This window comes from Propithecus coquereli, unplaced genomic scaffold (assembly GCF_000956105.1).
Source record: "Propithecus coquereli isolate 6110/MARCELLA unplaced genomic scaffold, Pcoq_1.0 Scaffold27, whole genome shotgun sequence".
Lineage (NCBI taxonomy): Eukaryota > Metazoa > Chordata > Mammalia > Primates > Indriidae > Propithecus > Propithecus coquereli.
The window spans coordinates 8,615,807-8,629,004 of record NW_012148285.1 but is presented as its reverse complement, the minus strand read 5'-3'; the positions used below and the strand labels follow the sequence as shown (position 1 = coordinate 8,629,004).

At 48.1% G+C, this 13,198-nt stretch overlaps 1 protein-coding gene across 1 annotated transcript; it reads left to right on the top strand.

The window, feature by feature from the left end:
• Positions 1-2,619: 2,619 nt before the first annotated feature.
• LITAF (lipopolysaccharide-induced TNF factor) lies at positions 2,620-10,363 on the top strand. Its single transcript, XM_012647702.1, has 3 exons — positions 2,620-2,844; positions 5,975-6,131; positions 8,493-10,363. The coding sequence occupies exons 1-3, from the start codon at positions 2,625-2,627 to the stop codon at positions 8,599-8,601; spliced, it is 486 nt and encodes a 161-aa protein (XP_012503156.1). The 5' UTR covers positions 2,620-2,624; the 3' UTR covers positions 8,602-10,363.
• Positions 10,364-13,198: the final 2,835 nt, after the last annotated feature.

The following is a 13,198-nucleotide window of genomic DNA, read 5'->3' as shown; positions in this document are numbered from 1 at the left end:
GTGAGTCATTGCCTCTCGGAGCTTTGCACCGAATTGTTTGCACAGCTTAGGGTACCCCGAGAGCCCGTTTCCCCCTCCCCAAGCACTCCCGGCGATCACGGCCAGCAGTGCTATTTTAGGATTTCTGTACACCCCGGCGTTTTCTGGTCTCGTAATTATTTATATGAGTCACTTTTCATAATAAATGGCGTAGGCAGATCTGGGTCTGTCTTTTCCCCCGAAACAGGAAGGGACAGCGAGTTCTAGATGTTCAACAAGGATGTAAGTTTCTCCAGAGCACCGGGGTGGTCATGTTGTTCCTTTTGCTGGAAGTTTCCACAAGCCCAGTCAAGATGCGTGGGTGTGCTGGGGGCCATCTGGGAGGGACATCAGCTGACTTTGGGGATGAGCTGGGACTGGCATTTGTGGCCCTCTTCTGCATTTCTGTTCCCATATGTCGGAGGAAACTGGCAACGTGCCTCAAACCAGTGTTCACTGTTGGTCTCATTTTTCAACCTGAACCTGTTTCACAAACGCCTCCTGTGATCTCGTTACCCTGCCTCTCTGCCCACCCGCTTAACCCTCCTCCGTGATTGGGACTCCCCGCTTTCCCTTCCGCTACACAGCAGGGCTTTCTGTGGTTTTTGTCTTTTTTCCTTTTGCAGACCTTCTGTTTGTGTTTCCTCTGCCTTCTCTGGAGTTGGACCCTTCCTCTTCTCTATAACCTTCTGTGGCTCACAGCGTCGCTGTGCATTAGAACCAGAAAGTGGGCTTCATAGGTAATTTTAAATTATTTTAGCACGCCACATTTAAAAAGCACAAAGAACAAGGTGAAATTAACTGTAACAATACATTTTACCTAACTCCATATATCTAACCTACGATCACTTCAACCTATCATCAATACGCAAATTATTATAATGAGATATTTTACATTCAGCTTTTCCTACTAAATTTTTTGAAGTCCAGGGTGTATTTTACGATGACATCCTGTCCAAATTGGATGCTACATTTTCATCAGAAACATTCTGATCTATATTCAGAGTTGGTGAAATTTACTGTCGAAAAGTAGATTCACATAGCCAGGTTGTCCCAGGCTTACATATGATCCTTCCAAGAATTGAATTGGGTATTGATTTTTAAATTTAAATTGCTGAAATGTAAATATAATTAAAAATTCAGTTACTCGCTCACACTAGCCACATTTCAAGTGCCCCGCAGCTGCGTGTGACGGGCGGCTGCGTAGACACGTCATGTTTCCGTCATCACAGAAGGTTCTATTAGACAGCGTTATCTGACGGAATAAAGTGTGAACACCTCCAAGGGACTTTCAGAGCTTTCTAGAACCTGTCTTTCTTTATTGGCTCTGTTTAACCATGCTCACGTCCCCCTGCCGCTGCTTCCACTTGGAGATGTGCTTTCTTGGATTGCTCTAGAGAAATCTCCTTCGGGCTTGGTTTCCAGGCATAGCTCTGGGACGGATTCTCCCCTTGTCCCCGCAGCAGGAGTCACTGCTGCCTCTGCTTCCCACGAGTTCTGGAAAATGAGGCAGGACGTGGGGGCAGAGGCGCAGGCCTGCCCGAGCCCCGCGGCGTGGCTCGCTGCCCCCGTTTCTCCCGAGACACGTCTGAATGGCTCTTGTGACGCAGCCTGAGCCCTGCCCGGCTGGAAAAACAGCCACACAAAGGACAGCACTGTGTCCGCCTCCAGCTGGCCCGGGGTTGCCGAGCGCGGACCGGCAGGCAGCAACACACCCTGGGCACGGGGTGTAATTCTAGGCGGGCAGCGGCTCTGCCGCGGGGGAGGACCCTTTCTTTGCCCTCACAAAAGGAAGTAGGTGTCCGCTTGCCCTGGGACTTGCTTTTCAAAATGGGAGCTGGTGTGTCTGTGTGTTTCCTTTTTAAAAAAAAAACTATAACATGCAAAAAAGTGCACACATCTTAATTAATTATACAACTCGAATTTTCACTAAGTGAACATACTTGTGTAACCAGCTCCCAGGCGAAGGAGAGAGACTATGATCCCCCACCCCCCACCCCGAGACCCCTCCAAATCCTTCTCCTCCTCCCAAGCATAACCGCCTTCCTGATTTCTAGCCCTGTGGGTTCCTTTTGCCTGTTTCTGAACTTCATGTTAAGTGGCGTCGTACAGTGTGAGTTTTGTTTTTGGTATCTGGCTTCTTGTGCTCAGGGCTTTGTTTGCGATAGTTTTGTGGTTGGTTTGCGAATGCCTCTGTCTTTTCCATGACGTGGAACAGTCAGTGAAAACCACAGTGGTTAAAAAAAAGAAAAAGAAACACTAGATGTAGAAGATAGGTTATTGTCAGGTAATGGTTTGAGTCATGAAAAAGAAACTGCTCAAATTGGATTAGCGTTTCTCTCGGGATTTTCTAGGTTCTGGTGATTTTTGGTAGTAATGATTTACTTTTTATCTCGACGCAGGGAATCCCTTGTTAGGGTAGTAATTCTGGGGTCTTGAAGGACTGTTAACTCCCTTTCTGGCTTTTGGACAAGGCTGGACGCAAGTCATTTCCTGAGATTTTCTGTTTGCCACGTAGAAAATTTAAAGATTGGGAGGAAGAGAGAGAGCGGGGAGAGATCAATTGAATTTCTTATCCAGTGTGTTCTGTTTTTGCTCTAGGTAAAATGTCGGTTCCAGGACCTTACCAGGCAGCCGCCGGGCCGTCCTCAGTGCCGTCCGCGCCCCCGTCCTATGAAGAGACGGTGGCTGTTAACAATTACTACCCCACGCCTCCAGCACCCGTGCCTGGGCCAACAACGGGGCTCATGACAGGCCCGGATGGGAAGGGCATGAATCCTCCTTCGTATTACACCCAGCCAGTGCCCGTGCCCAACGCCAACGCAAGTACGTGCGGCTTCCCAGGCCCCCGCCTTAACACCCCTCAGCCCTCCACCCCGGCCTTGCCTCCGAGAGGATCAGCAGAGCAGCCGAAGTGACTCTGCGGGAGAGTCTAAGCGAAGTGCCGCTCTGTCCACCTTCACCCACTTGCCCTGAAATTTCACATTCAGTCTTTTGGGTTCCATGTTGGTGGGGCTCGTGGCTTTTCCATAAATAAGCTATGGTTTAGGATCTTTCCCAGGTTCACCATACATTAATCATTTGGCACATCTCACAGGCACAACCCACTATCCCAGAGAAATTTGGGAAGAGGACTTTGTGTTTTAATGGTTCCCACTCTTCCTGCTGAGGTTTGGTGGGGAAGGTCCGTCCTGAGGCCAGGGCTGGATAGGAACAGGGAGAAGAGGTGGCCCTGAGTGAGAAATGGCCGCATTTTCACACCGGCTCCCCATCGATGCAGTTCGTCCCTCTGCCTTCGAGCACCTTCACGGTCCCTGCTCTTTGGCTCTTCCTGCTGCCCAGGCGCACCCGGGCGTGTAGCTGATTCAGTGTCACAAGCAGTTCAGGAAGAAACCTTCAGCTCCAAGAGTGGGCCCGTGAATCAGACTGCATTCATTTAACCTTGTGCCTCAGTTTCCTCATCTGCAAAACAGGACCCAAGTACCAATATCAGTGGGTTGTTAAGAGGGAATAAAGTTCTATGTGCCAAGCATGAACGAGTCACTTGATGAAAGTGAATACTTACTTTGCTCAAGATTTTTTGACCCCTTGAGTCGGAAGAGGATGAGATAATGACTTTACACGCTCAGAGCACACTGTGATCCATAAGTAACTTATTCTTGAACGAAAAAAATACTTCACAAAATTTACATGTAAGCGCTAATGTATGCATCATTACTGCTTCCCTGGAAGGAAGATCTTTCTGTGAGTATTATTAAGTTTGGTTAACTCTGGGCAGCAGTTAATTTCCCCCTAATACGTAGGTTTATGTAAATAGGATTCTAACAATGTAAAAAGGAAGAGAAAGAAGTCGCTTTGACAGAAATGTGAGCCTAAGAACTGAAGTACTTAGTGATTCCCGTCATCTGGGTTCTCTTCTGATGGTGGTGAATGTCTATACATGTTTTCACACTGTTTTCTCTTTGTAGCGTTAGTTCTTATGCTCATTTCTTGTATCAGCACAGTTCACCAACTTGTCATCTTAAAGAGCTGGGTCCGCATTTCCTGCTTTGGTAAACTCTACCCTTATCATCGGGTGTTGGAGTCCATCCGGGAACCCTGGTGAAAAGAGTGGATTGTTTATCAAGAGTTTCCACGGCCGGGCGCAGTGGCTGACGCCTGTCATCCTAGCACCCTGGGAGGCCGAGGCAGGAGGATCGCTTGAGGCCAGGAGTTCAAGACCAGTCTGAGCAAGAGTGAGACCCTGTTCTCTGCTAAAATAGAAAAAATGAGCCGGGTGTGGTGGTGCACGCCTGTAGTCCCGGCTACTATACTCAGGAGGCTGAGGCAGGAGGATCACTTGAGCCCAGGAGTTTGAGGTTGCAGTGAGTTCTAATGATGCCACTGCACTCTGTCCTGATTGACAGAGGGAGACACTGTCTCAAAAAAAAAAAGTTTCCAGGCACAGTGTGAGACTCATTATAATCCTTATTTAATCCTTGGAAGTACTCTGTTACTTCTATTTTTTAAATAACAGCTCAATTGAGATATAATTCACATGCCGTAAAGTTCACTCTTTTGAAGTCTACAATTCAGAGGTTTTTAGCATATTCACAGACTTGGGCAACCGTCCACACTATCCAATTCCAGAACATTTCCATCACCCCTGGCAGCACCCCTGTGCCCATTAGCAGCCACACCCCTTCCCCTCCCCCTAGGCCTGGCCTCCGCCAGTCTGTGGGTGAGGAATGTTGCCAGTCTGGGGGTGAGGAATGTCGAGGCTAACCCTGTTACACCACTGGTTCTCTAATTACCATCTGCGGACCACCTTAACAGAGCCACTCAGGGAGCTTAAAACAGTTTGGGGACCCTGCCCCAGGCCTGCTGAATCAGACTCTTGGGGGTGGGGCCCAGGAATCTGCATTCTCAATAAGCTCCCCACGTGATTCTATGGGCGGTGGAGTTTGAATGCCTGGTGTAGCCGAGAGCCTCTCGGATGATAATTCTGGAAATCTGCCACTGTTTGCACTGCTTTCTTTTTGTTTTTTATGGCGGCAGAATACATATAACATATTAATAAAGTCTACTTTTTTTTTTTTTTTTTTAGGAGACAGGGTCTTGCTTTGTCACCTAGACTGGAGTACAGTAGCACAATCATAGCTCACTGCAACCTCAAATTCCTGGGCTCAGGCGATCCTCCTGCCTCAGTTTCCCAAGTAGTTGGGACTATAGGCATGTGCCACCACACTCGGCTGACTTTTTAATTTTTTGTGGAGACAGGGGTCTCACTGTGTTCCCCAATCTGGTCTCAAACTCCCGGCCTCTAAGTGACCCTCCCGCCTTGGCCTCCCAAAATGCTGGGAATTACAGGCATGAGCCACTGTGTCTGGCATAAGTTTCTACCGTTTTAGCTATTTTTAAGTACACTTTGGAGGCGTTAAGCACATTCACACTGTTGTGCAGCCATCACCAGCATCCATCTCCAGAAGTTTTTCCATCTTCCCAAACTGAAACCCTGGACCCATTCAACACTAACCCCCCCTTCCCCCTCCCCCCATCCCTGGCACCCGTGGTTCTGCTTTCTGCCTCTGCATTTGACTGCTCCAGGGACCTCACAGAAATGGAGGCCCGCAGTGTTTGTCCTTCTGGGACTGGCTAACTTCACACCGTGTTCTCGAATTTCATTCCTGCGGTGGCAGGGGTCAAATTTCCTTCCTTTATTTATTTGTTTTTTAATTTCCTTCCTGTTTGAGGCTGAGTAATATTCCATGGCAGGGTTCAGCCACGTTGTGTATACCCATCCATCCGTCCCCGCACACCTGGGTTCCTTTCCCCTTGTGGCTGTCGTGAACGGCTCACCTGTGGACACGGGCGCACAGAGGTTTGCAGGAGTCCCCGCGTTCACCGTGTTGCCATTCCGTGAATGCCGTCTGCCTGCTCCCTGAGCAGCCTGTGTTTGCCTCTTTCCTTCCGTCAGTCGCTGTGCAGACGGTCTACGTGCAGCAGCCCGTCTCCTTTTTCGACCACCCTGTCCAGATGTGCTGTCCCTCCTGCAACAAGATGATCGTGACTCAGCTGTCCTACAACGCCGGCGCCCTGACCTGGCTGTCCTGCGGGAGCCTGTGCCTGCTGGGGTGAGTCTGCCGCCCGCCTGGCTCCGCGCCCTCCTGCCCCTCTCTCCGGGGATTGGAGGGGTGTGGGGGAGGTGGGGGTGCAGGGCGGGGTTCCTCGACTGCACCACGATTGAGGTTCAGGGCCAGGTGCTGCTCTGCCGTGGGGCACGGTCCTGTGCATGGTAGGGTGTTGAGCATCGTCCCTGGCCTCCACCCACTTGATCCGGGAACACCCCTTTCCCCAGTTTTGTAACCAAAAATGCCCCCCCCCTGCAGGGCAAAATCGTCCCCAGTTGAGAACCGCTGCTGGAAATGGCTGTTCCTTCACCTTCCTGCTTATCTGCTGACACCCGCGCTGCTTGTAGGACGCGTGTGGCAGCCCTGACATCTGTGCAGGGCGATGCCCTCAGGGATGTCCTTTTCTTCTAGAATTTCATGACCGAAATAACAAGGTTCGCCTGACTCTGGGAGAAGCTTTAAACAATCTGTGCATTAAAATTCTTCATAATAATCTCTTCAAAACAACGTACCCTTTTATGACCCCAAGGATCTTTGCCATTGCCTGTGTGGGGGAATTATACAAATATTTATGTCTGCACCGTGGATATTACATTTGAAGAGATAATAGCTTCTGTTCTAGGAGAAAAAACAATTGAATTTTTTTTTCCCCAGGCAGGTAAAAGTAGCCTCCTCATTCCTGGCCACGTGAGCCACTCAGAAAACCACGAAAGGTCCCATTTTTTTCCTTGAAGGAAACTGTATTTGTGAGTTTCCTTTGCTGGCGACCTGAGGTCGAGAAGGAGCGATATTTCTTTTCCTAACTTCAAAGAGAGGCTCAGAGCCCCAGAGAGCTTGATTAACTTCCTTGAGGTCCCACGTTAAGTGGGGAGGAAAGGGGATGGACCCGGTGTCTTGGCACCTAACTCCTCTCTTGCCCGTAGGGCGCCCCTGCCCGCTGCCGTTTTCGTTGTCTGGGCAGAAAATGAAAGTTTGTTGTCTTCGGACGTTTGTATTAAATCTAATTCTTATCTTTGAAGTCAAGGGAAAGACAGAATAGAAACTCAAGTTCGTGTTTGCCTCCGCTCCTCTGGCAAGCTTTCTGTTCCTCTTTCGTCCCTTCCCTAAATGTAGTCGAGCTGGTTCAAACCCTGCCTCTCACTGGCTGTGTGACCCTACGCAAGTGACTTCACCTCTCTGTGCTTCGGTTGCTTCATCCATAAACTGGGGGTGATAACGCCCCCTTTAGAGGGTTGCTGGGGATAAAATAAGTCTGTGTGTGGTGCCGCCTGGAGCTGTGCCTACCCCTCTAAGCTACAGTTTGCGATTGTCGCTAGATGGACGGGCCGCCCTCATTTGAACCCTAGGCAGCTTAAGCAATGGGAGGAAATTCTTTCACAAGATAGTTTCCTCACCAGAATATTTCCAGATTCCACTTTATGTAAATCAACGCCTTCCTGTAAGATGTTGGATCGTAAGTTGGTTTTTGGCAAACACGAGTCGCGAGGCCGTGTGAAGTTCCTGCCTGTGTGTGCGGGATGGAGTGTGTAGGTTGAGGGGTATTAATATTATCTGGGGAACTCAGGTTGCTGTAAGAAGCAGCTTCAGCCTTTCCGTATGGCAAAGAGATCAATAGGACGGGGCCCTGGGGCCAGATCTAAACAGACACCGGTTTTGAGCTTTACTGGGACACCGTCACGTGCATTTGTTGACGGGCTCTCTACGATTGTTTCCTCGCTGCGAGGGTGGAGTTGCGTCGTTGCAACACAGACCCCGTGGCCCGTCCAGACTAAAGTAGGTACTGTCTGGCCCTTCACAAAAGAGCTCACCAACCCCAATGTAAGACTTTGAAAAGTTCCCAAATGACCCAGGATTTGAAAATACACCTGGGACAGCCTGTCTGTGGGGGAACCTTGGCATTGGGTTGGTGTGTTCGCTTCCTAGGGCTGCCATAGAAATGACTACAAACCTGGTGGTTTACGACAACAGAGTCTATTCTGTCACTGTCCTGGAGGCCAGACGTCCAAAATGGAAACGTGGGCAGGGCCACGCTCCCTCCAAAGACTCTAGGGGAGGGTCCTCCTTTGCATCCTGCGGCGTCTGGTGGCTGCAGTCTCTGCTTCTGCTCTCACGTGGCCTTATTCCCCTCTGTGTCTCTGTATGTCCTTTCTCCTTCTCCTGAGGTACCAGTCATGGGGTTTAGGGGTCCCCCTGGGTAGTGCAGGGTGATCCCATCTTGAGATCCTTAAGTATGTCCTTATTTTTACAAACAAGGTCACATTCGTAGGTTCCTGGGGTCAGGGCACGGCCATGTGCTTTTGGTGGCCACGATGCATCGCGCCACAGTCAGTAACACGCTCCACGTGCGACTCTTTGTCTTCCCAGGTGCATAGCAGGCTGCTGCTTCATCCCCTTCTGCGTGGACGCCCTGCAGGACGTGGACCACTACTGTCCCAACTGCAAAGCTCTCCTGGGCACCTACAAGCGTTTGTAGGACTCGGCCGGACGTGGAGGGAGCTGGGTGCTGCAGAAAGTCCCTTCCGACTCTCGTCCAGCCCCGCCCCTGGTGGAGGTTCCGCTCCAGTGGTCTCATCTCTCCAGGGGGCCCACCTTCGTGTCTTCTTTTGGGGGGAAAAATGTCACAAAACTAACAAACCTCCAAACTCCAGAAATTGCTGCTTGGAGGCTTGCACAGGACATGCAGAGACGTTCCCCTTGAGTGCTGGTTCGAGGGTCTCCTGCCTACCCGTGACCCCGAGTCATCCCATCTAACTGTGATCGTTGCCCCACCTGAATACTTCCCTGTGATTTACCATCGGTCGGCTCCTTTTCCTGCCTCAGTGGGCCTTTCTGGTGGGCTCAACCTGGGAAGCCACAGGTTGCCTTATGTTTAAGGCTGTTCTGCCCCGAATGCGGCCGAACCAGCCTTTAGTGCCTACCGCCTTACCCACCTGTCCCCACCCCTGATGACAAACTCTTGCCTTATAGACCTAATGGGCTTGGCTCTTAGATTCTGTAATTGCAGACTTCATTAGCACACATACTCACTTTAATTTTTAAATTTTTTTTTTTTAAGTACAAGGAGAGGCTGTTAACACCCACTAGACAAATATCCGTGAGGTCATCAGCGCGTGCTAGAGAAATCGGGCTGGGTTTTATCGTTGGTCTGCCTCCCTGTTCTTGTGCCAGATCCTTAGCACCACTTTGCATGAAGGGACTTTTTTCCCCCTACATTTATTGTATTAACAGTGTTTATGCCCTCCTTTGGGTATTAAACGCCTTCAAACACAATTTTGAAAGGAGGGCTTTGTAAAACCATTTTCTGTGACCATATGATTGGTATTGTTTTCCCACTTGCCAATGAATGCACTCTCACTTTTTGTTGTTAACAGTAAAAGAAGTGGATAATTTCGTTTATTCCCTTTACTTGGGTCAGTGTGGTTCTTAAAAACCTCCATCATGGAACTTTGAAGGTGGAGTCCTGTTTGGGTCGCCAGTGGTGGCTTTAGAAAGAGGAGGGAAGGCGTGTTTGAGCACGTCTTAGCACAGTGGTGCTGGAAAGCTTGGAAACCAAAACTGTTTCAAAGGAATCTAAAGTCTGATCTTGTTTTCCAGAGATACAGTTTGTTGCCTGACATCGGAAGCCATGACTTCCAGGACTCAAGCAGCAAGCCAGAGGTCTAGGTTGGTGGCTGCATCGTCTTGGAACTCAAGACAAAGCCAGGCTTGACTTTCAGGAGCCCCGATTTGATAATAAATTGGCACAGGGATTTCATGTGAATGATATTATGTAGAAAGAAAACTTAGACCTTGAACGAAAATCTGTATATCGGTTGAAAATGAGAGTCGTAACCATTGATTTGCCTTATCCGTTTGATGTTTTGAAAATTCCAGTAATTATTTTTTTGCAATGAATATGGATACCACATAGTACTTTGGTGTTACCTGTTTTTAAGAAATAAAGTCTTTGGTTCACTCGATGAACTATTTATCAGTTCTTAACGGTGTGAAGAAAGGTCTCATGTTGTGTTTCCAGCCTTTCCTACAAAGAACCTTTATTTGCTCCGTAACAGCAGAAAAATCCTTCCTGGTAAAAACTTCAGACTGGCTGAATATCCTGCAATGTCAAGATGACCGATGTGGAGTTGGGCAGATTGCTAACGAATCAGATTTGAACATTAGGCTGTTGGAACCCAACAGGCGTCATCGGTGGCAGCAAGCCATAGCTTTCAAGTTTTAATAAAATGCACAGAAGAAAGCTGTCCTCATTCATTCTGCGAACAAAACATGCTTTGTGAGATGCTAAAAGGCGGGTATTGTAACATGCAAGGAATATGGCCGCCACCCCCTTCCCCCCTTCCTACCTGATGATGCAGCTTCATTTCAGAAGGTGCGGGGAACTAATGTCATCTTGGTGTGGCTTACATTGTCATTTAAACCCCAAATTATGGTCTTAAAAAAATTGCTGCTCCCTAGATTCCTGATGGTGTGGTTTTTCTTTCACTCGACAAAATTCAAGACCATGCATATTTAGCAGCTTTGCTCAGACGGTGGTATAGAAATGATCTCAAGCTATTATTAATTACATATGCAACGTCTTCGAAACAAGAGCCCCATTTCAAGGAGCAAAATACGTACATTATGTAGAACTTTAATGTCACACGCGTGGAGTACGAAGCATTCATTCATTGGACATTCCTTTTCATTTTTCAAAGTACGGACTTAATTCATATATTTTTGCAAATTAAAAGGCTCTTTTGTCCTGCCCCCGTTTGTTGGGGGCTTTGGAATTAGTCTGTTGCAAACTGGATCCCATTCAACGAATGCAAGGGCTTTATACCTACCTCCTTGGACCTCAAAAAAGAGTTTTACCAATTTCGAACCAGAAGTGGCCGTGTATCTTATACACTGTTTCATCCATCAAGGCTTGTAATAAGCATTGGTTTGTGTGTTGTTAACAAGAAGTGTTCAGCCATCACATCTGTTTAAGAAAACTTTAAGCACATGATGGATTCCTCGCTAACCGCAGCATTACCCATGAAAATGTTTTCTCTGGGACAACCGGCTTCCCAATCGCTACGGAGACCACTTGTGCTGGGTACTGAACTGTTTATAAATGTAGCTTCATCCGCTCACGCAATTTGGCCTTGGTTGTTTCCCCAGTGAGAGCCTGCTGTGTTTGGGATGTTAAAATGCTTCTCTGACTTTTCTGGGCTCAAGATTTCTGTGAGGAGTGGATCTAGACATTGGAATTTTCCTTGCAGAATTCTGATTTGCATTTTGGATCCTCATTAAAGTTATCTCTTGCCTTTGTGCCTCAAATGTTTACAGTTTGTCTGGTTTTTACGGGCACAGGAGTGAATTGGAAATAGATCGAGCAAGGGCATGAAAGAGAGACCAGGAGTAGTTTTTTTTTTTTTAATCTAAGAATTTTAAAGAAACAAGATTCTGAGGCTCAGAGAGGTTAAAATGAAAAATAAGAAAACAGTTCTCAGGCAAGTGTACAATCCAGGGCACTTAACTAACCATCTCGCCACTGCTCTCTGCCGCGTTAGGAATATGTCCTCCCATTTAAGTACTTTTTGTTCCCTTTTAAATAGATTATTTCCTATGTACCCCCTGCCTCATGCATGCAGAGCCTCCTCCACTATCAACATCCCCCACCAGACTTGCACATTTATTACAATTCATGGACCGACATTGACACATGACTACCCAAAGCCCATGGTTTATGTTAGGGTTCGCTCTATGGGTCGCACATTCTGTGGGTTTGGACGAGGGTGCATGACGTGCAGCCACCATAATGGTATCGCACAGAATGCTTTCACCACCCTAAAACCCTGAGCTCTGCCTGCCCATCCCTCCAACTCCTGGCAACCACTTGCCTTTTTACTCTCCACGGTTTTGCCTTTTCCAGAATGTTGTGTAGCTGGAAGTCCACATTATGTAGCCTTTCAGACTGGCTTCTTTCACTTAGTGATGTGCGTTTAAGGTTCCTGCAGGTCTTTCCATGGCTGGATAGCGTGTTTCTTTCTAGTGCTAGATCGTACTCCGTTATCTGGATGTGTGCGAGTGCACACCGACGGACTCTCAGAGCTCTTAGTCCCGCGGTGTCTGATAAGTGATCTTGTCCGCAGTTGCCCAAACGGGCAAAATCAATTGAGTGGATGTGTCCAAAGTCACGATGTATCGCCGGTCCAAAGTCACGATGTATCGCCGGTCCAAAGTCACGATGTATCGCCGGTGACAGAGCTGAGTGTTGTTCGTGAAACTTTCGGATACGCAGATGTGTATGTGTTGAGGGGGGTCGCAGTGCAAAGTATGTGTCAGGGTAAGATTTGGAAGTCTCTGGTTGATATATCTGTGGATTTCACGTTGTTTATCTTTGATTGACTCCTGCTGTGTTCGAGGCATTTGTACCGTTGGGGCAGGAAACACGACCCTGCCTGGGAAGAGGGAACAGTGGCCTTAGCACTGCCCTGCCAACACTTCCAGTGGCTTCTTCCTCTCTTCCTCTCTTCCTCTTGCCTCCCTTCCTTTCTCTCTTCCTGTCTTCCTGCCTAAAATTCACCAATATTAAAGTATATAATTCAGTGCCTTTTAAGTACATTTGCAATGTTTTGTAACCATCACTCCTATCTAGTTCCAAAACATTTTCATCAGCCCAAAATAAAGCCCCACACCCATTAGCAGTCTCTCCCCATTTCCTCCTTTCTTCCCCCACCCCCGGCTATCTCCGATCTGCTTTCTGTCTCTCCAGATTTGCCTCTACTGGGCATTTCATATTAATGGAGTCACACAGTGTGTGGTCTTTGTGTCCGGGCTCTTGCGCTCAGCGTAAGTGAGGTTCATCCGTGTTGTGACGTGTATCTGTACTTCGTTCCTTTTTGTGGCCGAATAATATTGCATTATATGGTCAGGGCGCAGTTCGTGTCTCTGTTCATCTTCGGTGGACATTTGGGTTATTTCTACCTCTGGCTGTTGTGAATAATGCCACAGTGAACATTGGTTCACAGGTGGTTGTGTGGACACGTTTTTGGTTCCCTCAAGTACATACCTAGGGATAGAATTGCTGTATTACATCATGGTTC

Bases quoted from the DNA above. Each gene is read 5' to 3' on its own strand.
- LITAF (XM_012647702.1), top strand. From the start codon at position 2,625: ATGTCGGTTCCAGGACCTTACCAGGCAGCCGCCGGGCCGTCCTCAGTG. The intron at 2,845-5,974 runs GTACGTGCGGCT...TCCTTCCGTCAG, and splicing joins CGTGCCCAACGCCAACGCAA to TCGCTGTGCAGACGGTCTAC. The intron at 6,132-8,492 runs GTGAGTCTGCCG...TTGTCTTCCCAG, and splicing joins GGGAGCCTGTGCCTGCTGGG to GTGCATAGCAGGCTGCTGCT.